We start from the raw sequence: 24,115 nt of genomic DNA on the forward strand, positions 1-24,115 counted from the left end.
GCCAAGAAATGGGGTCACAAGAGTCAGACACAATTGAAAAATGACTGAAATAAAATATAAACTCCTCTTGTTTGTTTTTAAAGCCCTTCACAGCCTGCCCCTAACATATCAGCTCTGACAGCCTGACAGGCTATGATCCAGCCAGTCTAGTCTTCTCTCTGTATCTCACATAGATATTCCACCGCCTCCTGTCTTTGTACCTTTGCATTGATCATTCCCCATGCCTGGAATGCACTCCCCGTGATGTCATAGAATCATTAGTCTTACTGAAATCATGCTAGTTGCTTATTGACTATTTCTCTACATAAATACCACATAACTTAAACTTTTAATGTAACGTTTTCTTAAATTTTGTCAAACTGAAGTCACTCTCGCTAGCCTATAGTTGGAAACTTTGCCACCCCCCCCCCTTTTTTTTTAACCTGTACTGTCGTTTTTCCCCTCTTCATTTGCATAGTCATCACTTTAGTTCAGGGGTCTCATTGCTTTTTGCTTGGACTGCTACAATAATCCTCCAATTTGATCTCCCTGCCTCAAGCTTCTCCACATTCTAATCCTTCTCCATACAGCAGCTAAGTTGATTTTCCTAAAATGCAGATCTGATCATATCACACACACATGCTCGAATGCACGTGCATGTGCCCTCTTGCTCTATAAAATTATTTTTGACACTGAAATATTTTTCACATCCCGGCCCCTTCCTCCTTTACTCTCTCTCATTCTGTACAATCCAACTGTCCTCTACGAATTGTTTAACACAAACAATACTCCATCTTCCATCTCTGCCTGTTTGAAGGCATTCCCTCCTCATCCCTGCCTTTTGGAATTCCTTCTAAAGGAATTTCCTTCAAGACTTAGTTTCACATGAAGCTGACTTCACCTTCTATATGAAGTCTTTCTTAGTCACTCAGCTGCTAGTGCATCTCTTGCCAAAACTACTTTTATTCATTTTATATATTGGTATATACTTAATTTTATACAGTGCCTAGCACATAGTGAAAACTTAACCAGTGAGTCATTTATTAAATGCCTACAATGTGTCAGACACTGTGCTAGGTGCTGGAAGTAGAAATACAGAGAATGAAATAGCCCCAAGTTGCTTATGGTCTAAAGAGGGAGACAGCAGGTGCATATAGAAATATATGTGGAATAGCTATAAGGTAATTAGGGTTAGGGAGGAAGTGCATTAGCAGTTGGGGGTCAGCAAAGGCTGCATTTAAAGGGTGAGTGTTGAGCTACATCTTGAAAGAGAAGCAGCGTATTAATAAATACTTGCTGGTCCAGTTATTTCAGTGTGCCTCCAGAATCACTGACAGATCCAGTAGTCACTGCCAGTTTTTCCAGTATCCTAGGGTATTTTTTTGCCCAGGCGTGTGACTTGGCACTCAGTGAGGGTGGCTAAGTGCTCTTTTCATCTCCTTTATTATTCATATTTCCACTCTCTGTTTTTTCCTTCCTAATTGAATGGTCATTCTCCTTTGCAAGAAAAATAAGTAAAGTAAGAGTTGGTTAGTTTGACCTTCTCTCTGTGGTCTGCTGTCTTGTCCGCCGAGCCCAAGTATCAGTCTAATCCTTAATTTGATCTTCCCTTGGGCCCTAAATTTGTTGAAAAGAATTTTCTCCATATACACCTAACTCTTAGTGTTCCAGATGCTATTCTTACAAGATTGTTTTATTCTTTCATGTTTATACTTGCTACCATCTTTTATGTGTGATTTTTTAAAATTTGAGTTTATCAGAAAGTTCCTTGTGCATATTTATTGATCCCTATAATAATGACAACTACAACAATAAGCTTGCCAGGCACTGAGGATATTAATACAAAAATGAAACAATCCTCCTTAAAGGAGGTACATTCTATTAGGGGAGATAACAAGTACTTTTTAACAAGGTAGTTAGACAGGGCACTACTAGCTGGAGAATCAGGAAATGTTTTATCTGTAGGGTGGCATTTGAGCAACATCTTGAAGGAAGAAAGGGATTCCATGAGGCAGAGGTGAGGTGAGAGCATGTTCTAGTCAGCAGGGACAGCCAGTACAAAGGCTTGGAGATTGGAGATGGAGTGTCATGTGAAAGGAACAGAGAGAAGGCCATTACGTTGCAAAATGCTGGCAGGAAGAGTATTGTATATTGAGATTAGAAAAATAGGTTGCTGTCACATTGTGAAGAAATTTAAAAGCTAAACACAGGAGCCTATATTTTGTCCTAAGGGCAATAGGGAGCCACTGGAGTTAATTAAGGAGAGGAGTGTTATGGTCAGATTTGCATTTGAGGAAAGTCACCTTGGCACCAATATAGGATACACTGGATTGATGAGAGGCTTGAGATAGCAAGATCAATTAGGAGACTGTTAGAATAATCTAGGGGAGAAGTGATGAGGTCCTGAACTAAGGTGACTGCTGTGTGTGTAGAAAGAAGGGGTCCGAGGCAGGAGATATTACAGAGGTAGAAATAGGATAATTTGACAGTAAATTAGATATGTAGTGTGAGACAGAGGGCAGAGTCAAGGATAACACCATAGTTACCAGTCTGGGAGACTGGAAAATTAGTAATGCCTTCAACAGAGATCAGTAAGTTTGGAGCAGGACTGGGTGTGAGGGGAAAAGATAATTGAGTTCTGTTTGGATAGGTTGAGTTTGCAATATTCTCTGGGATATCTGATTTGCAGTGTCTATTAGTGATGTTACACTGAAGCTCAAGGGAGAGACTGGGGACTGAATATGTAGATATATCTGTCATCTACATAGACATTGGTCAGTCTAGAATTTGTTAAGTGCCTGCTATGCCAAGCTCTTTGGTAGATGTTAAGGATACAAAAACAAATGATACAATTCCTACTCTCAAGAATCGTACTGATAACACAACTAATGTGCAAATGTTTAATATGAATGTATGTGTAGAGCCTATATCAGATTGCACACTGTCTTGGGGAGGGGGAAGGAGAAGAAGAAGATTTAGAACTCATATTCTCATGGAAGTGAGTGCTAAAAGCTAAAAATAAATTAATCAATTTTTTAAAAAGAAGAAAAGGAAGACAGACTCAGCCCTCAATTCTAATAGGAGAGCTAATATATATGGAAGATTTTGGCTACAAGGCAAACGGGAAGGTGCTATGGTCTTTAGGGGCCAGTGACAAAACAGATGGTAACGCTGCTTCTTTAATGCCATTCCCATGGATAAAACCATATCAATTTGGGATTGGGGGAGGGGGAGGATCTTACTGATAATGCATTACATGGGAGCTGATGATGTCAACCAGAGAGTGTCTGTATGGAGCAGGGCTTCTTAACCTGAGGTCCACTTGTTGTTTTTTATATATTGGTCCACTTTGAAAAAAATTTTGGTAATTGTATTTCAATATAATTAGTTTCCATTTTAATACTATGTATTTTATGAATTTAAAAACATTATTCTGAGAAGGGGTCCATAGGTTTCCAAAGGAGTCCATAATGCACAAAAGACTTAAGAACCCTTGGTGTGGGGAGAAAAGAGAGCCAAACATAGCCCTTAGAAGAAAAGGAGCCATTAGAGAAGTAGGAGGAGAACCAGTAAAGAGTAGTCACGAAAACCCAAAGAGGAGAGAGCATCCAAGAGGAGAGTGGTCAACAGGGCCAAAAACAGCAAACATGAAAAAGAATGAGGGCTGAGACCATATAACTTGGCTGTTAAGAGATTTTCAGTAACTTTAGAGAGAGCGATTTCACATTGTGATGAGGCTGAAAGGCAAAGGGCTGAGGAGGGAGTGAGAAAAAGAATGGTAGGGTCTAGTGAAGGCTTTTTAATGGTGAGGGAGACTTGGGCATTTTTGAAGAGACTAAGAAAAGAAACGGTAGATAAGGAGAGGATGAAGATGGAAGGAAGTAATTAAGGTGGGCAGTATAATAGAAAAGATGGGAAGGGAATGGATAGGGTCAAGGAAAGGAAGATGATCAGCTTGGTGCTGATCTGTTTGGAGAAGGATGGGGAGGATGCCCTCACAAAAAGTTTAATCAAGTGAACTTCAGAGGAGGAGAGGTTGCTGAGTGGTGGCAGAAAACTTACTCATTGTTGCCCCAATGATAACACCTTTTCTTGCTAGTATGTAGGATTGTGAAAACTTTGAAAAGTCTGTTAACAGTGTTTAATGCCACTTTTTGACCTTTATAATCTACAAAATACTTTTGAAATCTAGTAATGATACATACATAGGCAATTTTGTTTTTCATGCTATTTTTAAGCTATTTTACTCTTTTATTTCCTAGTTGATGTATTCTTTTTTCCAGATAACATTGATTATTTACAGTATATATAATATCCAGCTATTTTTTCTCCACAAAACCAGATTTTCCCCCATTCATAATTTTTTTTAAATGGTACCACCATCTTCTTAGTAATTTAAAATCTAAGTTGTGATTAATTCTTCTGATTTGTTGCCATGTCTTCTAAATCTGCTTCCACAGTACCTCTATACCTCTTGCATCTGTCTCTTTCCCATTCTGATGCAATTGCATTTTTGGAACTTGGAGATTTTCATTATAGTACTTTTATGTAGATGTTGGTTGTTCAGTTGTGTCTCACTCTTCATGACCCCATGAAGGGATTTTCTTTCTAAAGATACTGGAGTGGTTTGCCATTTCCTTCTGTAGTGGATTAAGGCAGAAGTAAAGTGACTTGCCCAAAGTCACACAGCTAGTAATTAACCGAGGTCAGATTTGAACTCAGAAAGATGAGTCTTCCTGATACCAGGCCTCGCACTCTATTTACTGTGCCACCTAGCTGCCCCTAAATCTGCATTATAAACATTTTCTCCACCACTTTCTTATATCTAGACAGTCAATAAAACAGTAAATCAAGTCTTGATTTTTGTTATTGTTCAATCACATCCTACTTTTTCTGACCCCATTTGGGGTTTTCGTGGCAAAGTTACTAGAGTGGTTTGCTGTTTCCTCTTCCAGATGAGGAACTGAGGCAAGCAGAGTTGAGTGCCTGACTCACCCAGCTAATAAATGTCTGAGGTCAGACTCCATCAGTTCTTTCTCTGAAGGTGAATATCATCATGAGACCTTTGGAATTGTCTTAAATCATTGTATTGCTAAGAATAGCTAAGTCATTTACAGCTGATCATTGTACAATATCGCTGTTGCTGTGTACAATGATCTCCTGGTTCTGTTTACTTTACTTTGTATCAGTTCATGTAAGACTAGGTTTTTCTGAGAAGCATCCTGTTTGTCATTATGGCACAGTAGTATTCCATCACAATCATATACCACAACTCGTTCACACAAATTGTACCACAAATTGTCCCCAATTGAAGAGCATCATCTCAGTTTCCAATTCTTTGCCAGCACAAAAAGTTAGGCAGACTTTTTTTGGAAGTGGTGTTCTGCAGGAGCAGTATTCTAACAGGAAGAGGAGAGGAGATTGAATTAATTATAGAAAATTGCAAAGTTCTTTAATGACTTCAGTCTTCTCCTTTCTAATACTGTACTGGTGTTGATATATAGCTGTCCAGTGTGTACCACAACAGTTTCCGAAGAATTGAAAATAACTGTTACAAGAGGGCAAATGAAAAGGTGTATGAGTAGGCCATATCCTCTGACCAGTAAGGAACTTTGAAGAAAATCAAGGGTCGATTTATGGGAAATATATAGTAGGAAAAGATGGCCTGGGATGATAGGTAAATAGTCCAAGAATTCCACAGTTTCAAGATGTGTGAAGAGAAATTAGGGGAAGATGTTAGGGAGAAAAGAGCTACTCAGGATGGGTCAAAATTTGCATTACTGGAATGAATAACAGTCAACAAGCCTACTGTATGCCAAATCCTGGGAGTACAAGTAAAAGAATAAAACAATCCCCATTCTCATGAAGCATGCACAGATATGTCCGAGTACATTAATAGATTTCCAAAGAAGAAACAAAATCAATCCTACAAAAAGAAATAAGCCCCTTATTATGTCCAAGTTTATTTTCACAGGAAAGAAGTTTTTTAATTTGAAATGCCTGGATGGGAGAGGATGAGAGAGGGACAAGGAAGAGAGGAGGAGGCTATATCAGGATCACAAAGATCCAACCAGGATCTCTAGAAGGGACATTACACATAGTATCCCCTCCTTGGATATAGTGATCTTTAGACTCAGCAGGAGGAGGAGGTCAAAGTTCTAGGTGAGAGGTGCCATTCTACCCTTGCCTCTGAGGTTATATCATTTCTTTGATAGGATACCTAGGCTGTCCCACAGGACAGAGTTGTTCTTCAATGCAGAAGATAGCCAAGAGTCTTTATAGAGGTGGAGTCTCATTCAGTTATGTCAGCTTAGTTTCCTACCCTTGGTGCAGTAGACACTTTGATGCCAATTAGTTATGAATTTGGAAGTTTCCAAGGAAGTAGGTTCCCAATAGATTCCAGAAGAGGCAGAGCAGTGTCAGAAGGTTTAGGCCTAGGAAACTGGAGGTTTTCTGAACTGCCAGAGTTCTCTTCAAGTGAAAAAAATAGTAGCATTTGTTCCTTTCTTCTTCCTCCCCCTCCCCTGACCCAGAATGGGCCCAAAAAAGTTGTAGGAGGATTTGAAACATCAGTAATAGAAAGTTTCTAGACAGAAATATTCTTAATGCACTACTTATAAACTATCTTCAAAATAAGTAATTACTTTAAAAGTAATGATAGAAATTCTCTTGAATAACATGTCTTTCAACAGACCTCAGTGTTTTATAGGTGGAGGATGTTTCAAAATTTGTAGAGATTCTTGAGATATATTAAAATTGCAAAGCTCTATTAATTTGCAGTTTCCTTTTTCTATGTAGCTAATGAAAGACACACTAATTTTCCATTGCACTTTGTGACTTTCATTTATTTGGGGTGATGCTGGAATTAAATTAATATTTAATTGAGCGTCCTATACCCTGTATCGTACATGTACACAATGCTGTCATGTAGGAATGACGTATCTATTTGCAAAGCTCACTACCTAATCATAGATTCAGTCATTGACAGCATGAATGCCATACATTTCTGGGGTAGAAAGTGGAAAATAAAAAATTATTATTTAAATGATTCCACTGCTGCTTTAGAACTATTCCTAAATTTCTAATCCCTCCAAAATAGAGGTTCTTAACTTGAAGTCCATGAGAAAATTTCAGGGCACCTGAACTTGGATAGGAAAAATTATTTATCTTTATTTTAACTAATCTGCAATTATGAATACAGGAAACAAACATTTTGAGAGGGGGTCCATGAATGAGGAATCTTCTATTGAAAAGTCTTTACCAAATTGCCAAAGGGAATCCATGAGACAAAAACTGTTAAGAACCTCTGCTCTGATAGAAAGTAAACAATTTAAGGGTTATTGGATAGCAAACTGTCTAAAACTGAATCTATCCATTTCCTAGAACAAATTCTTTCTTCTGATCTTCTGGTTTTTTTCACATGACCATTGTTCTCCTAGTCACTAAATATGAGTGATTTTTCCTTCGTAATTAGATCTTTCACTCCTTTTCTTTGTCTGCCTGTCTCTTCACTCCAGTTTAGATCCTTTTCTTCATTCCTGAGAAGCAGAAAGTAGTGGATAGAGAGCTGCAATTGGTGTTGGAGAGACTTGGGTTCAAGTGTGACATCTGACACATACTGATGACATGATCTTGAGCAAATCAGTTAACCCCTCGTTGTAGGCAGTTGGTGGCACATTGGATGAAGCCTTGTACTTGGAGTCAAGGAGGACCTAAGTTCAAATCCAGCCTCAGACACTTACTAGCTATGTGACCCTGGGCAAGTCATGTACCCTCTGTTTGTGTCAGTTTACTCATCTGCTCAGTGGGGATAACAAAAGACCCTACTTCTAGATATTGCTGTGAGGATTAAAAGAGATAATAATTGCACATCACTTAGCACAGTGCCTGACACATAGCAAGCACCATTTAAATGTTATGTGTTATCATTGTTTTCTCAAATTCTAAGTTAAATGAAAGGTGCCAACCTTTGTTAATGGCAGGAATTTCCTCATCAGGGAGTTCTTGTACCAGTTAAATTATAAGTCCATTTCCTAGATCAACTCCTTGCTAACCTATATCCATAGTCTCCTAATGGTTTTTCATGCTGCAGAAATTTCCTGTGCAATCACACTAGATTATTCTTACTAAGCACTGCTTTTATCACCTCAAAAATGTCCAGTGGTTTACCATTGTCCAAGGATAGAGTATGAACTTCTCAGCTTCTGTTCAAGATGGTAAAACAGTTTGCCCCTGAGATTGCTTTTTTTCTGCTTACCTTCTCTTCGCATTCCTCCGGGTAACTTTTCTTTATATACATAGGCAAATAATTTAGTACTCTTATACTGAAAGTTAGAATACAACTAAAGTCTGCACCATTCAAATAAAGAAGGCAATTTCGGGGAAAATGACAAATAGAAATGTGTCACTTTAGAATTATATTGGTAGCTTTTCCTGTCTGTATTTCCGAAATGAGTAATATCTTCTGAATTTGCTCAGTTGTGCTAAACTTGTAGTTCTCTGAGTTCTTTTGATATATGTATCTGCAAGGCACTGAGTCCTCCAATAATTTTCCACAGATTGGCATATCTCAGCTATTAGATTTGGTCTTTTAAAAGTACATTTTTCCTAGTCCTCTTTTGTACACAGAACAGAGAAATCTCTTCTAAGATCTGAATGTTAACTTAAAGACAGATGAATGAGAATACTTTACTAAAATTGGGGAGTGAAATATACACATTATATAAAGTGAATTGGTTCAGGAAGTTGCTTAGGAATCCGAAAAAGGTGTCGAAAAAAGGTGTGAACAGGATCACTTGAGTTCACCAAGAGGTATCTGTGCGTTCCTGGCTTTCCCATCCTAAAGCTCAGACAGGGTTCGTTGACATTTCTCAGTCATTCATTCAGACATGATTGCTTGCTCAATTTTCCAAATCTCAAATAAGTGGCATGCAGAGAAGTTGTTGCTCAGTGGTCACCTATGTTGACAGAGTCAGGGAATAAGAGAGAAATCAATAAGATTTCAGTATTCAGCAATTTCGTATGATCAAAATAAATCCAACCCTGGCTCTTAAAAGCTCTGTGACTTCTCAGAGCTTCCATTGTGAAAAACAAAGAGTAACAGATGCCCTCATTACTTCAAAAGAGTTGTTGTAGGCAGCAAATAAAGTAGCAAATGTAACTTGCAACGTAAAACATTTTTCAGGCTAAAGTTATTGTTTTATAATAGGTTGTTGTAAAAATCAAATCTGGTAATGTATATGAAAGAACCTTATAATCATAAAGTGCTTTAAGCTGCTGGCTTTTTTCCTTTGGACTAAACCTTAGCAGTGTGGGGAACTCCCTCTAAGAAAACATCAACCTTGTAGTCTTAATGAGTGACTTGGGTACTGAGCAGATAAGTGACTTACCCAGGGTCACACAGGTAAAACCAGTTATCTGTCAGAGGTAGATTGAACCCAGGTATTCCTGACTATGAAGCCAAACCTCTGTCTAGTATATTGTGCTACTTTTCTAAGCTTCTGTTATTTAGTATTTTTACTGAATTTGTGATATCATCAATGTTAGAACCTCTTCACAAAGTTACTGATGTCACTCCATCTACATAGTTTCATCACATGTACTTTTTATCAGTGTCCTTGAAAAAATTCTCCATAGGAGTCCACCTAACATACCTGGGCAGGGGGAGGGAGTGGGGGGAGGGGGAGGTAGGTCCTTCCCCCAATTTTTTTTTAACATTACATATGTCCCAGTGCAACACACAAGCTGTCCCTCTGTTATCTTTCATTCTCACTGCATTACCAGTCTACCTAATTTTCTGATCATACACCTCTTGGGTAATATATTCTTGAGTGTAAGTTGTCATTGATAATAAGTTGCAGCATAATTACACCCACCATATGTCTCGCTGTTGCCCTGAGTCATACACAATCTTGATTTTTCAGAGATAGTGACATTTCATGATTTGTAGCCAGATAGTATCATTAGAATAACTAATGATAGGTAGCATTTTCAAAGTGCTTTACATATATTGTCTCATTTGAGCCTCACAACCACCATTGTGGAACAGGTTTTATTATTGTCCCCATTTTACAGTTGAAGAAATTGAGACCAAGAAGTTGTGACTTGTCCAGGGTCATGTAGAAGGTAAGTATCTGAAGTAGTATTTGAACTAAAGTATTCCTGATACAAAATAAATAGGAAATAAGAGAGGGAAAGCACTTAAAATTAAGAAGGGATTGGGAAAGCCTTCATGTAGAAAATGGAAGCCTTTAGGCAGAGATGAGGAAGGAAAGCATTTTAGGCATGAGAGACAACCAGAGAAAATGCCTAGAGTTGAAAGATGGGATGTCTTGTTCATGGAAAAGCCAGGAGGTCAATGTCACTGGATCAAAGAGCATATGGCAGGAACTAAGATGTAAGAAGACTGGAAAGGTAGAAGGGAGGGTAGGTTCTGAAGGACTTTAAATGCCAAACAGTATTTTTTTTATTTGATCCTGAAGGTAATAGGGAGCCATTGGAATTCATTTAATGGGGAGTGACATGATCAGACCTGTGTTTTAGGAAAATCACTTTGGCTACTGAATGAAGGATGAATTGGAGTAGGGAGAGACTTCAGGTAGGCAGACCCATTAGCAAGCTATTACAATAGTCCAGGCATGAGGTGAGGGCCTACAGCAGAGTGGTGGTGGTAGTGTCAAGGGAGAAGGAGGTGTATTCATGAGATATTGCAACAGTTAGAAAAAAAAAGATTGGGGGAGAAGGGGGTAAGAGATGGTGAGGAATTGATGACAATTAGATGGCACTCAGATTGCGGACCTGGATAACCAAGATAGTGTTGTCCTCTACAGTAAAAAGGAAGGAAGGTAGGTGGGGAAGGTTTAAGGGAAAAGAAATTCCGTTTTCAACATGTTTGGTTAAAGATAACTAATGGATGTCCAGTTCAAGGTGTCTGAAGATGGGTGGAGGTTTGAGATCAGAGTTCAACAGAGAGGGTAGAGCAGGATATGTTAATTTTTACCATTGTCAGCATAGAGATGGTAATTAAATCTATAGAACTGATAAAATCATCAAATGACATAGAGGGAGAAAGAGAATAGGGCCCAGTATAGATTCTTATGAGACACCTATGGTTAGAGGACGTGACCTGAATGAGCATGTAGCAAAAGAGATTGAATAGTTAGAGAGGGAAGAGGAAAACCAGGAGAGAGTTATGTCCCGAAAACCTAGAGAGAAGATAGTATCAACTGTGTCAAAGGTTGCAGAGAGAGAAGAGGAGAATGAGGGCTGAAAAAAGTCCATTGGATTTGACAACTAAAAGACCATTGGTATCTTTGGAGAGAGCATTTTGGGTGGAATGATAAGGTCACGCCTGGTTGTAAAAGGTTAAAAAGAGTGAGAGGAACTGGAGGTGCTTGTTGTAGAAGGCCATGAGGAGTTGAGCTACAAAAGGCAGAAGAAATATAGGATGAGAGTTAGAGATAGAAGATGAAGGAAGGGTTTTTAGGGTGAAAGAGACATGAGCATGTTTGCAAACAATAGGGAATGAGAGAGAGGGAGAGATTGAAAATAAAGAGTGACAGATGAGGCAGTCTGTTGGAGAAGACAGGATGGATTAGAATGGGTTGAGCAAGTAGAGAAGATGAAGATACTCCTTGATAAGGAGTAAGGCCACCTCACCATCTGTGACAGAGATGAAGAAGGACATAGTGGCAGAAAATATCTAAGTGATAGGAGAAAAGAGAGCTCTCGGCAAATAGCCTCAATATTTTTAGTAAAATATACACAGTTTTTAGCTGAAAAAGTGTCCAGAGGAGGGTGGAGGCTGGGGAGGGGGAGATACCATGGGAGGTTTGAGGAGGAATGAAAAGGTTTGGAAGAGCCATTGTGAAGAGTAGGGTAGTGAGTTGGTAAGGGAGGCATATTAGGATTACCTGGCACAGGGAGAGCCCAGTTGAGGTTGTATAATATAAATTTGTAGTGGAACCAGTGAAATTGATTGTGTGGTTTTCTTCATCTTCATTCAGCAGCATGTGTATAGGAGCAAAGGCAACAAATGGTGGAAGTGATCCAATGAGGCTTGACTAGGCATAATTGCAAATATGATGAGGGAATTAGGATTCAAGAGAAAAGGACAGTGTAGAGTTGAATTGGTTTACCGAGGGGTCAAGATGGGGAAAAGAGAAGACAGTGGCTAGTGCAAGGGAGATGAGAGAAAATTGGTTGAGGAATTGGAGGTCATGATGAAGGCAAAGAGTAGGGTTTGGTAAGAGAAAGCAGAGGGATAGGTGAAAACCCAGTAGATTATGGTCAGATAAGAGGATTTGGGAATTCTTGAACATGAAGGAAATATATTTGTATGTGATTGCAAGATTGAGGGTCTGGCTATCTTTGTTGTGTGGCCACGGCAGGGTGGAGGAGTCATGGGAAGTTAACAGGGAACTGAGTGCATAGGATGTTTGGGGGAGAATCAGTATTTATGTTGTAGTCCCATAGTATGAGGGTATACTGTGAACATCTATTTAATAGGATTTTATTTTAAAATTTTGAATTCATACTCAGAAATGATCTTAGTCTGTAGACCAAAATCTTATCAAACTAGAGCAATTTATCCAAGAAGTATTAATCATGACCAAGTTAGATTAGACCAGAGATGCTAGAAGGATTCAGCCTTAGGAAGACAGTCACTATCAACTGGCCATGGTCTCCATAAACATTGCTGGCTCCCACCACCACCCCGCATTTCTGCCTTTTACAATACCTTATTCCTTTTCAAATTCAACCCAAATGCTTCCTCCTACCTGGAGTCTTTTCTGATGCCAACAGTTGCCAGTACTTCTTTCCACTCCTTAAAAAAATTTTACCCTATATTCATTTGTATTGTACTTATTTTACATATTTTATGTGGATGTGTGTTTCCCTCTATAGAATGTAAATACTTTAAGGGCAAAGAGTGTTTCATTTGTGTCTTTGTATGAAAGGATCGTATATCATGGGACCATAGATTTAGAGCTGAAGAGGCCTGAGCACCTATCAACTCACACTTCCTCATTTTTCACCTGAGGTGCCCATAGAGTCTGAGAGACTTGCCTAACGACACACAGGTGACTCCATATCCAGCTTTCCTTCCTTTGTACCAACCTGCTTTATATTAGGGTCTTCTACAGTACCTGGCACATGGTAGATACTTTGATGGACTTATGAAGCAATATTGTACTTACTGATCAGCAGCAGTACTAATGTTTTATCTGGTAGTAGAGCCCTAGCAGGTATTGGGGAAGAGCCAGGCTGCTCTACTGTGCCCTATGATACAGGTAGCAGTGTTTTCTAGAGCTGTCGCTTTTCAAGTTATGTGCAGATTATTATTTTCTCTTTTGATGTTAGGAAAATTTTATTAAAGTTCTGCTTTGTTCTTTTCTCTAGAGGAAATTTACAATCCAAATAATAACATAGGTTTGTTCTGTTGGTTGTATTCAGGAAAACAGTAAGTTTATCTTGCCACTCCTTTGTACACTTAATACGTTCTAAACTGCAGAATTGTATTTATTGGCCCAGAGTCATATTCAAGGAATTAGAAGTCCACATTTTCACTTTACAGGTGAAAAGATTGAGAATTGGAGGGATCAAGTGGCTTCCCCAAAGCTGGTTAATGACAAAGTGGGTCTTCTTACTCCAAGTCTCTGTGTGTTGCTATCTGTCTGTCTGTCTCCCTCCCTCATACTTCCCTTTCTCTCAACACAGGTTAGAACTGTATTTTCAAAGGCTACTAAGTTGAATGTTGGCACAACTGAACCCTGTGTAATTGTAATAACTAAGATCCAGAGAAGAGGATCCTTTGAGGGGGGTCTGGGGCCAGGGGATTATGGGTGCAAAATATTGTCAAAATAGTGTTGGTTTTGCTGAATAGCTTTTTTTCTCTTTTTAAATCTTTGTTACAAGAGATGGCTTGCTGAATAGAGGAGGTGGGAGGGATATTTTCAGAAATGAAGTTCATATGAAAACAAGATATCAATAATGATTTTTTAAAATTTTGAAGAAATACTAGATGTTGCTCCTCCCCACCACAGATGATAGCACTGTTCTACCTTCTCTGGCTTTTTTTTTTCCACTTCTATATTGATATCAGTGTCTGTTGTTCCCAGTACTTACTCCAGCTGCTCCGAATTCTAATCTCTGTCATTCTATTCTTGTTGCTTTTCTTTTTTATCTCTTCTTTCTCATGTTACTTCTCCCATGCATCTCAGCTTTCTAGAGAAACTTCTGGCCAGTCCAGATGGTCCTTTCCCTCTGATCAGCAGTGTGACAAGAAACCACACAATGGGGATAACCCTTAGTTTTTCTGGGAAGTTTTCATTGTGACTCGTTGCTCAGTCCTATTTTGTTGCCAGAGCCTTGGAGTTTGGGATTGCAATTCACTGACAGTTGAAAATTCTAGAAGGCTGGTCTCCAGATCCAGTGCAAGTCATTAGAGTTAGGTTATGGTAAATGTACCTTCTTCTGTCATACCCTTTTCTTTTCCTTTCTTTCTTTGTTTTTCCTTTCTTTTTTTTTTAAACAATCTGGAGTTAGTTCAAGGCAACTCTTAAAGGTGGACATTGTTGTTTTTATGTATCTAGAGTTTCTCAATAAATTACTACCATCTTGGGGCCATGACGCAAAGTGTTTTCCCATTGTATGATTTTTTTAAATTATTTTAACTTATGGATTAGAAAACATAGAATTGTGGCTTTGGGCTAAAGAAATGGTACAAATATTACAGTTAACCAGATGCTGTCAACTATTTAAGTAGATTATGTCTATAATTGAGACTCTTTGTAGCCTTTTATGTTTAACTGGAGATTGATGTCTTTTTGGAAGACTCAACAAATAACATTTTGATATGCTAAATATAATCAACTAAGCGTCTATTTAGACCCTACTGTGTGCCAGGTAATGGGGATATAGAGATAAAAAATTATATAATCCATGCCCCCAAGGAGCCTTACATTCTTTTGGGGAAGAAAATGTATATATTTAAACTTGTGTAAAACATTCAGAGTAAGTACAAGGTAGTTTTGGGAGGGAGAGCATTGGCAGCTGGGGAGAACATCTACTCTCTTTTTTATCAAGAAATATTCTTAGATTTTCTTTTCTTTTTTAAAGCTCTAGGTATGTGTGATAATGAGAACAGCAATTATAAATCTTGAATTAGATTTAAATGTCATATAAGGAAACTTATTCCCGAAGTTTGATTTGGGGGCTCCTCCAGAGTCTGCCTTGGAAGAGTAAGGGGTGGTATCTTCCTCATTTCACAGATTAGGAAACAGGTCAAGAGAGGTTAAATTACATTCTAGAGTTTATAATACTTGGTAAATGACAGAGCCTGGAGTCAAACCTAAGACTACCTGTGTGACCTTGGGCAAGTCTATGTTTATGTAGAGAGACTAGGTGACATTTTTGAAGTATCTCCCAGCTGTAGGTCTATGATCCTATGACTTCTAATTCCAATTCCATTGTTCTTCAAGGGGATGACATTTTATATAAATATTTCCATTTATATAAAATGGAAAAGAGGAGTGGGGGGAAAAAAACAAATTGTAATGTAGGAGACCTGGATTCTAGTTGCTGCTCTTAATTTTGAACTAGTCATTAAACTTTTCAATCTGTTTTCTTACCTGTAAAATGAGGGTAGTAGATGAGTTAGTGATGGGATGCATTGTGGCATGGTTTTGGAGGCATTGGAGTCAGAGGTCCTGGTTTCAAATTCTGCCTCCAAAGCATACTATGATGTAACCTTAACTGCCCTGTGACTGTTTTTTCATCTGGAAAATGAGTAGATGGAACTAAATGAGTTCTGAGGGCCTTCCAGCTCCATATCTGTGGTCCCTTCTGTCTGTAAAAGTGTATGATTTTGAATTTAATAGGAAAGAAGCAAGACTTGAGAAGTGTGAAGAGAAAAATCTTTTAAAGAAAAAAGTTCAGAGGGGTACCTAGAAAATTTGTGACAGAAAATAATAGTACTACTATAAATGGGAAAAGATTGGGTAATTTTAGATGGAAAAGTGAATGAAACCAAGAACATGAACTATTTACTATTTACTGTGTTGCTCTTTATAGAAGTGACTTGAAGTTAACTTTAATACTAATTTAATTCATAATGCAAGAAAAAAAGCATTTTTCCTTAAAGACTGTGTATATTTTATTAAAGGTTGTGTTTTTGCCATGTTCTGATTTGAGTTCTACGACTTCCATAAATATTTTAAATTACTTATTAATGGCAGATAACTGGATGAGAGGCTTTTTTTTAATAGCGAAAAGCTGTTTCCACATGCATATGAGAAAACTAGAATCATTTGGTTGTGGAATTTTAGCCTTATTTTAAAATGGAGAAACATTTTCCATCTTTGTAAAAAAATAATAATAATAATGAAGTGATTTATCCTAACATACCTGCATTGTTTCTATTTCTTTATTCAGGGAAGCAGTGTTTCTTAGTACTACGTCAGCAGCAGTTTAATGTCCAGGCTCTTGTGGCTGTGGGAGACCATGCAAGCAAGCAGATGGTAAAATTTGCTGCCAAGTAAGTAAGCAATTATATCCTGTTGTCAGAGTAAACAATGGTGGGAACCAAGACTCCCAGGGGTTGGGACCATTTTCACACATTAACATCAATGCATCGTTTGTTTTTAAATGTAGTTATTTAAATTGTCAGTTCACTATTGCTGAATACATTAAACTTACAAAAGATAAAATAGAGCATAGACTTGAAATTCATTTGGAAGTGCTGAAATAGCAGTCTTTCCAGAGACAGCCCACACTGACTTTCAGACTGAGTAACAAAAAGCCTGGCAGCTTCAGCATCGCAGGACAACTTCATTCTCTTACATTTGGATGTATCTTTTTTTTTTTTTAAGAGCATGAGCTTTATAGTTGAGCAACAGGTTTTTCAAACTAAATTAATAACAAAAGCAATATTCCTTTGAAAGGAAGAGATATTGTATGCAGGTTCCTGAGTTAGAAGAAAGTAAAAATAGTACTACAAATCTCATTAATTTTAACTTTGCCATCATAGTTTGTATTTTCTTTTGCCATCTCAGGGAAGACTAAAGATTTTTAAAAGGAAGAAAACTAAGTGGTAGGGGTGGGGGTGTACATATACATATATATTTTTTAAAGGGGAGAAATATTTTCCTTTGTTTTTATGCACGCATAAATATTTGTTAAACTTGGGACATCTAATTTACACTTCATTTAGAAGTATATTTCATAGCTTTGTTTAATTGTGACTCCAAGTAAGAAAAGTGGTTTCTTTTGTGATTATGAACCATAACTACGTTGTTTTATATATGCATGTGTTCATGGTAAGTTGGAGAATTTGTGTATAATGGTAGATGGGCCTTTCTTAGCTTTTCCCTCTCCCAGGCAGCAAACTTTTCTTTTCGTATGAAAGCATCTGTAGCCAGTTTGTGCTTATGAGGACAGGTTCAATACAACAAACATTTATTAAGCACCTACTGTGTAAGGAAGCATTGTTTTTTGTTTTTGTTATTGCATCCCAGGACAAAGTCCTACCCTCAAAGAACTTTTAATTAGATTGGATACTCCACTCCACCCTTTAAAAAAGGATTTTGACTCTAACAGACTAGTGGACCATTAACCTTGATGTGGTGTAGATATGCTTTGAATCCTTGAGAATTGTTTGTACATTTTATAGTGCACCTAAAAAAGGAGGATGACTATAAAAGCAGTATCTACATATACATGCATATAAACATTTTTACACAGAGATACACACAGACACACGCACATGGCAGTGCAGAGTAGTAAATTAAAGCTAGTCAGGAGTCAAGAAGTCAGGAAGGACCTGGATTCAAGTGTGATCTCTGACATATACCGGTTGTGTGACCCTGGGCAAAATCTGTCAGTGAGGTAGTAAATCCAGGCCAAAGTTGCAGTGGTGCTGATCTACTTTGAACAAAGTTCCTCACCAGAAGCTCTTTGTACTCAGAAAATCACATACATGCATAAACACATCTTTATATGTGTGTGCATATTTTATTGTGTGTGTGTGTACATACATACAGGCATGTATGTATTTGTTTAACTTTCATTCAGTACCTAGAAAAATGCTGGAGAAGGTAGCCAATGAATTAATTTACCTGTACTTGAAATAGAACAGGACTTAGCTTATCTTATCTAATACAAAAGTGGTGTGGACAAATGCCCCCAAAAATGTTTTTGAAAGTACAAGGCATATTCCCTTGATTTTCATTCCCTCCAGAAATTTTTAAAATTTATTTTTAGTGTTCATTTAAAAAATTTTTGAATTCCAAATTCTCTCCTTCCCTCCGGTCCTCCTCCCACCCATTGAGAAGGTAAGCAATATGATGTCAATTACATATGTGAGATCATGCAGACTTATTACAGGTTTAGCAGTACATTCCCACAGAAAATTTGGTTTGAAGATGCAGTAAGGAAATACATTTAAGAATCTTAACGTTATTTTGAAAAACATTTTGCTATTAGTGAAATATAAATTAGATAGTCATGCCACATGATGCTTTATGAACTCATTAAAATGTGTATGTTCAAATATACAAAGTTAATTTGATGAAATTTTGATTTAATTCTACCAAGGATTTGATTAAGCAACCATAATGACCATGCTCAGTGTTTGTCCCAACAATAAGTAGACTTTAGGCCATTTAGAAAAGCCTTAGGATGTACACTGATAGTTTGTGAAATGCTCAGTTCAGGATGCGCAAAGGAAGATGTAAAAATTGTTGTTATGACCCTTACTAAAAATTACTTTAAATTGTAGCCTGAGGAAGTGTGTGTGTGCGCGCGTGTGTGTGTGTGTGTGTGTGTGAAATTTTCCTGAGAGTGATTTTTGTTAAACATCAGTATGACTTATTGGACTGTGGTAGTTGTTTCTCTTGAGGTCTTTTACAGTTGAATAGGTTTTTTATCTCTTTGGTATGTTTTAAGAATGGTACTACCTTAAAGCCAGGAGATGTATTGTGTCCAAGATTCTATAATTCTTTGTTTTTAATTTAAACTTTGACGTAATGTAAGCTTAACAGTGCATTTGCAACTTGGTTTTTATGTTTAAGGCTAAGCATTTAAAAATAGTCATTTAATAATTACAAATTTGTTTTATATAGTAACATATTGGAGGGTATTTTAGAAGGAAGGCCTTCCAAATCAAATCATTAACATGCTTATAGTCAATAACTGGGCCTAATCACAGCCACCAAGAATGATCAGCAAACATTTATTAAGTGCCTACTTTGGGACAGGTACTGTCTCTGATACTTGGTAGCTTCATTGCAAAGATGGGAAAAGGTGAGGATAGAGAAAAATATGTTGGAAAGTATGGTACAGGAAAAAGAAAAGAGAGGCTGAAGATTTAATAGATTATGCAAAAGCCTAACATCTTGTATCATGAACATTTTCTTTTTTAAAAAATTATAATTGGTAGGTACATAACAAGCACAAAATAACATCACAAAAAATGACATACTACATTTTAAGGGACATGGGAGTTATCCCCACATCACGTATATGTGTACATTCACACCATCAGCTCATCAGTATTTGTAATGAACTGCTAATCGTAAATATAATCAGTATTTATAATAAAAAAGAAGAAATAGTAATGGGAAAACATATAATATACAATTAAGAGTTAACCCTAAATTATTTAGATGAGCTATTGAAAGCAAAAAATGAGAAATAGACAACACAAAGAGCATCAGTACTAACAGTTTTATTTAGAAGTTAAACTAATATAAATTAATTGTTACACCAAGGAATCCAAAATAGCCCAGAAAGTACCAACATTTGACTTAACTTGACAAAAGGAGAAAAGTAGTTGCCAAAAAGTGACACTGGGTTAGAACTTAAAAGGCATTTGTAACATCTTAAGAAGGATGGTATATGATAATGAATGGTGCCATCTCATAAAGCAGAGACAAGCAGTGGAGGGTAGGACTATCCAAAGAAAGCTTGGCAAGATGCCAGTCATTAAGCGTTGATTAAGGCCCTTATGTGAATAGCACTTAGGCACTGGGTATACAAGTGGTGAAATAATGGCTATTCACAAGGAGCTTAGCATGCTAATGGGAAACAACAAGCATATATATATATATATGTAACTACCTGGAGAATAAGTCTAAAAAGAATAAATACAAAGTAAATGTAGAGGGGGGAGGGTAGTACTGAAAAAAGTCATCCCAAGGACATTCAAGGATAAAAACGAAGAGTCAACTGCAAACAAAAGGAAAATGGAAAGTATTTGCAAAAACTATTAAAACAAACTTTTTTCTCCATGAAGGATAGTGACCCCACTGTATACCACACTTGAACCTTAACGTCACAGTCTCTGAGGTGCTTTAAAGGAACTGGAGATGACACTAAAAAAAGATAAGATGGGAAAGGCAGCTAAATTGATTCAAATAGAGAAAGGAGATCCCTGTTCGAGGTGATGCATTATGAAGGCCAATTGAGGGACCAATTTATAAACTATAAGGAGGGGAAGATACCAGTAGCTTGAGGGGAAATTGTTTCATATTTTATCAGTACCCAAAAAAAGATGATCAATAGAACATCAGTAACTATCACCTTATATGCCTACACTTCCATCTCTAGCATGTTTTGAGGGTTATCTTATCCATAAATTAAGGGCATCCTCAATGAAGAACAAGTAGGCTTTGCAATGGTATTCAACAATACATTGTGTCTTTACCATCTCACAGTCGGCTAAAATGTGTAGAAATTTTGAAACACCATTGTGCTTATTGATCAGTTTGGAAAAATCATTTAACTCAGTAGAAAAAATTCCCTTTTGTAGGTTCTTGTGCAACAAGGTATCTTACATCGCTACATCAGGCACTCAGGATTTCTTGGATTGTGTAACAGAAATAACGCTGATTATTAACCCTCTAATAGTAAACTTTGAGCAAAGGTTAAAACACATGTTTGCTTTCTAAAAGCATTTGCCACTGTGATGGAGGAGATCCCGTGTAGAGTCCAGTTTAAGGAGAGATTCCTGGGAATGGTGTTTTAACCGCTGCTATTTGCAGCTAGCATTGTGTTAATTGCATTGATCTCATGATATTATAGAACTGCCAGGTTAAAGGAGTTGGGTCTGTCATGCCACACAAGAAAGAAAAAATGGATGAAGTCTATTGTCCAGATTTCAACATGTTTCTATCTGCATGGACACCCAGTATAAGACTTGTCCAACAAAATACATCTAGGACAGGCGATGCAGATAGATACTGAACTGGTCTCAGATTTTTAAAAAAGGATTGCTTTTGGGGAAACTGCAAAAATATTGAGCCATACTTCTACTAAATCTGAGCTTCCCATACAGTGAAGCCTCATCTCTTCAATACTTTTGTTGCTATATAGCAGCAAGCCCTGGAACACTACATTTTCTGAAGGAATAAAGATGACTGTCACAGAGGACAGTGGAAAGGCACATAGTGAGAGTGAAGAAAAGAAGTAAAGAATGTCATCAAGGAATTACATCAAAAAGAGAAGATGGTCACTTGACAAGAAAAAGGAATGACAGGTGGAAAGTCAGCGTATTCTACCAGTTGTTCAGTTGTTTCAGTTGTGTCCAACTCTTCATGACCCCATTAGGGGTTTTCTTGGTAGAGGCACTGGAGTGGTTTTCCATTTCCAGTTTTCCATTTCCTTCTCCAGCTCATTTTACAGATCAGGAAACTAAGATAAAGAGGGCTAAGTGACTTGCCCACAGTCCCACAGCTAGTGTCTGAGGTCAGATTTGAACTCAGGAAGATGAATCTTCCTAAGTCCAGGTCCAGAAGTCTATCCACTGCCCTACCTGCCTGTCCTCTGTACCATAAAGCATACCATACCATAAACAAAAAAAAAAATCTCCTAGAATGTTAGATATACCCCCTGCATCAAGCTTTTGGGAGGACATGGATGAGAATGGGCACTGATGGGTAGGCTGTGACCTATGTCATCAAATAGAACTTTTGGTGTGAGATCACAGAGCCATTTGAGTAGGTGAAAGAAAGGGGGCTTCCTAGCACACCTGTGGCAAAGTAACAGGGATTGATTACACAGAGCTCTGTGGAGTTGTTTTGTATGATAGATTTAATGTGGCATTTAAACTAGTTTAGTTCTTGAGCTTTGAGGAAGAGACAAGTTCCTTTTATGTTTTTATCAACACTGCCCAGCACAGTGCCTGTCCCATAGTAGGCACTTAATTGTTGATTATCCTCTGTGGCTGTGATTAGACCCAGTTAATTGCTATAATCATGTTAATGGTTTTTTGATACCTTAAAGGGAAATTCACTTGATATATGCTACCTGTAATTTTAGAGATTTGTGATGTCAACAGTAAGAAATCTTTGTTTGGACCAGTTAAATTGGCTGTTTTATGTGACTTCCAAGTTACGTCTCTGTCCCAGATCAGAGAGCTAATAAATGTTTGTCATTGTTCAGAAGAGGCACAGGCAGAGACCACAGGCAGGTAGAACACTACAAATCCTTTGGTCTCTTGGAAGAATAACTCAAGGCCCATAGCTTCTTGACACTAGGATGGAGCAAAACAAAATATTTTTCACAGGAGAAAGCGGGGCCAGATTTGTCCCCCGACTCCTTTACTGGTGTAAGTGAAGTAGTAGTGTTCTCTGAAGAGCTCTGCTTTTACACAGGTATTAGAGTAGCTCGTGCAGGGAGAACAGTGTTCCAAAAAATGCAGAGAGAATCATTGGGCTGATTGGGTTCTATTCCCAAGTTTGTCATTTCTTTGCTGTGCAACCTCCAGCAATCATTTAACCTCCCTGGGCCTTGTTGTCTTCTGTAAAATCCGACATTGGACTTGCTCATCTCCAAAATCACTACAGCTTTAAAGTTGTGAAATTCTATAAAAATCTTGTTCATAAGGATTACCTATGCAGACCTAAATCCTAACTTGAACTTGAACCACCCTACTAACCACCTGCCAACCTTTCAGCCTAGCCCTTATAGCCAGCATCCAAGGCATCAACACTTGTAGAGACATGACCTAGTAACCTCTTCTGCAGGTGTTGGAGCCCCTGCCTTCTCACCAGAAACACCTGCTGAAGACCCAGAAAAGAAAAATCTTTCCAGTGAACTCCGTGTCACTGTCAAAAGCTTTAGCATCAAAAATGGATATGGTCTTTTCAATGTAAATAACATTAACAAAGATTCATTACCATCTGCTTTGCCACTGTACTCTAGGGACCATGGGACTTTTCCATGTGACTTATAACTGAAACCTCTTCCTCTGTTAGAATATGAACTCCTTGACAGCAGGGACTGTCTTATTTTTCTCCTTTTCTCCTTGTGTTCCCATACCTGGCACAGTGCTTTAGGAATAGTTAATAATTAATAATTTTTATTCATATATAAGGGTTTTCTAAAAGATTTAGTACAGTTTTACACTACAAAAGCTTAAAAAGTTCAGTAAGACTTTGGGGACAGCCTGTATTGTACTTACATGGTATTTCAAGGTCTGTAAAGCACTTTACAAATGTTACTTCATTTTATCCTCACAACAACCCAAGGAAGTTGAAGTTATTATCCCCATTTTTAGAGATGAAGAACCGGAGACAAAGAGATTAAATGATTTGAACTCAGATCTTCCTGACTACATCTATCCTCTCTGCCTCCTAGCTGCCTTTTTTCTATGACACTATATCTATTCCAAATCTAAATTATGAAAGTAAGGTATTTTTCTATGGGTAAATGATAGTAGCTTTCATTGTCTTGTTCTCTGTCACATGTATGTATATGCAGTATATAGTTGTAGTTATAAACATCTGTTGAGCTGATACCTCTAAGGACAAGGATCTATGATAAAAGATTTTAATAAAAATCTTCAGAAACAGTAAACAGTAGAAGTTCCTCTTTTTAGCATTAACACATGAAAAACGAGAACTTTCATAACCTATTGTGGTATGAATATTAGTATATAGTTTTTTTTTTAACTCTACTGTAAATTCCTTAGCTTATTATGAGAAAGAAAACAAGGAATCTGATGTTTTAGGGCTTATGGTTCAAACCACTGAGCTTTTAATTTACTGGATTGTTCATATAATCTCCATTTATTGAAGCAGCTTCGTTGATGCATTTTGCCAATAAATAAGTAACTTAGAGCACCTTCATGAACCAA

At 37.6% G+C, this 24,115-nt stretch overlaps 1 protein-coding gene across 1 annotated transcript in view; it reads left to right on the forward strand.

Annotated features, from left to right (window-relative positions):
* DARS1 (aspartyl-tRNA synthetase 1) overlaps nucleotides 1-24,115 on the forward strand; it is an 88,449-nt gene that overhangs the window by 15,291 nt on the left and 49,043 nt on the right. Inside the window, exon 4 of the mRNA XM_036745504.1 lies at nucleotides 16,414-16,516. Coding sequence (XP_036601399.1) covers nucleotides 16,414-16,516 — 103 coding nt within the window. The remainder of the gene's footprint in view (nucleotides 1-16,413; nucleotides 16,517-24,115) is intronic.

Source organism: Trichosurus vulpecula, chromosome 2 (genome assembly GCF_011100635.1).
Source record: "Trichosurus vulpecula isolate mTriVul1 chromosome 2, mTriVul1.pri, whole genome shotgun sequence".
NCBI classification, from domain to species: domain Eukaryota; kingdom Metazoa; phylum Chordata; class Mammalia; order Diprotodontia; family Phalangeridae; genus Trichosurus; species Trichosurus vulpecula.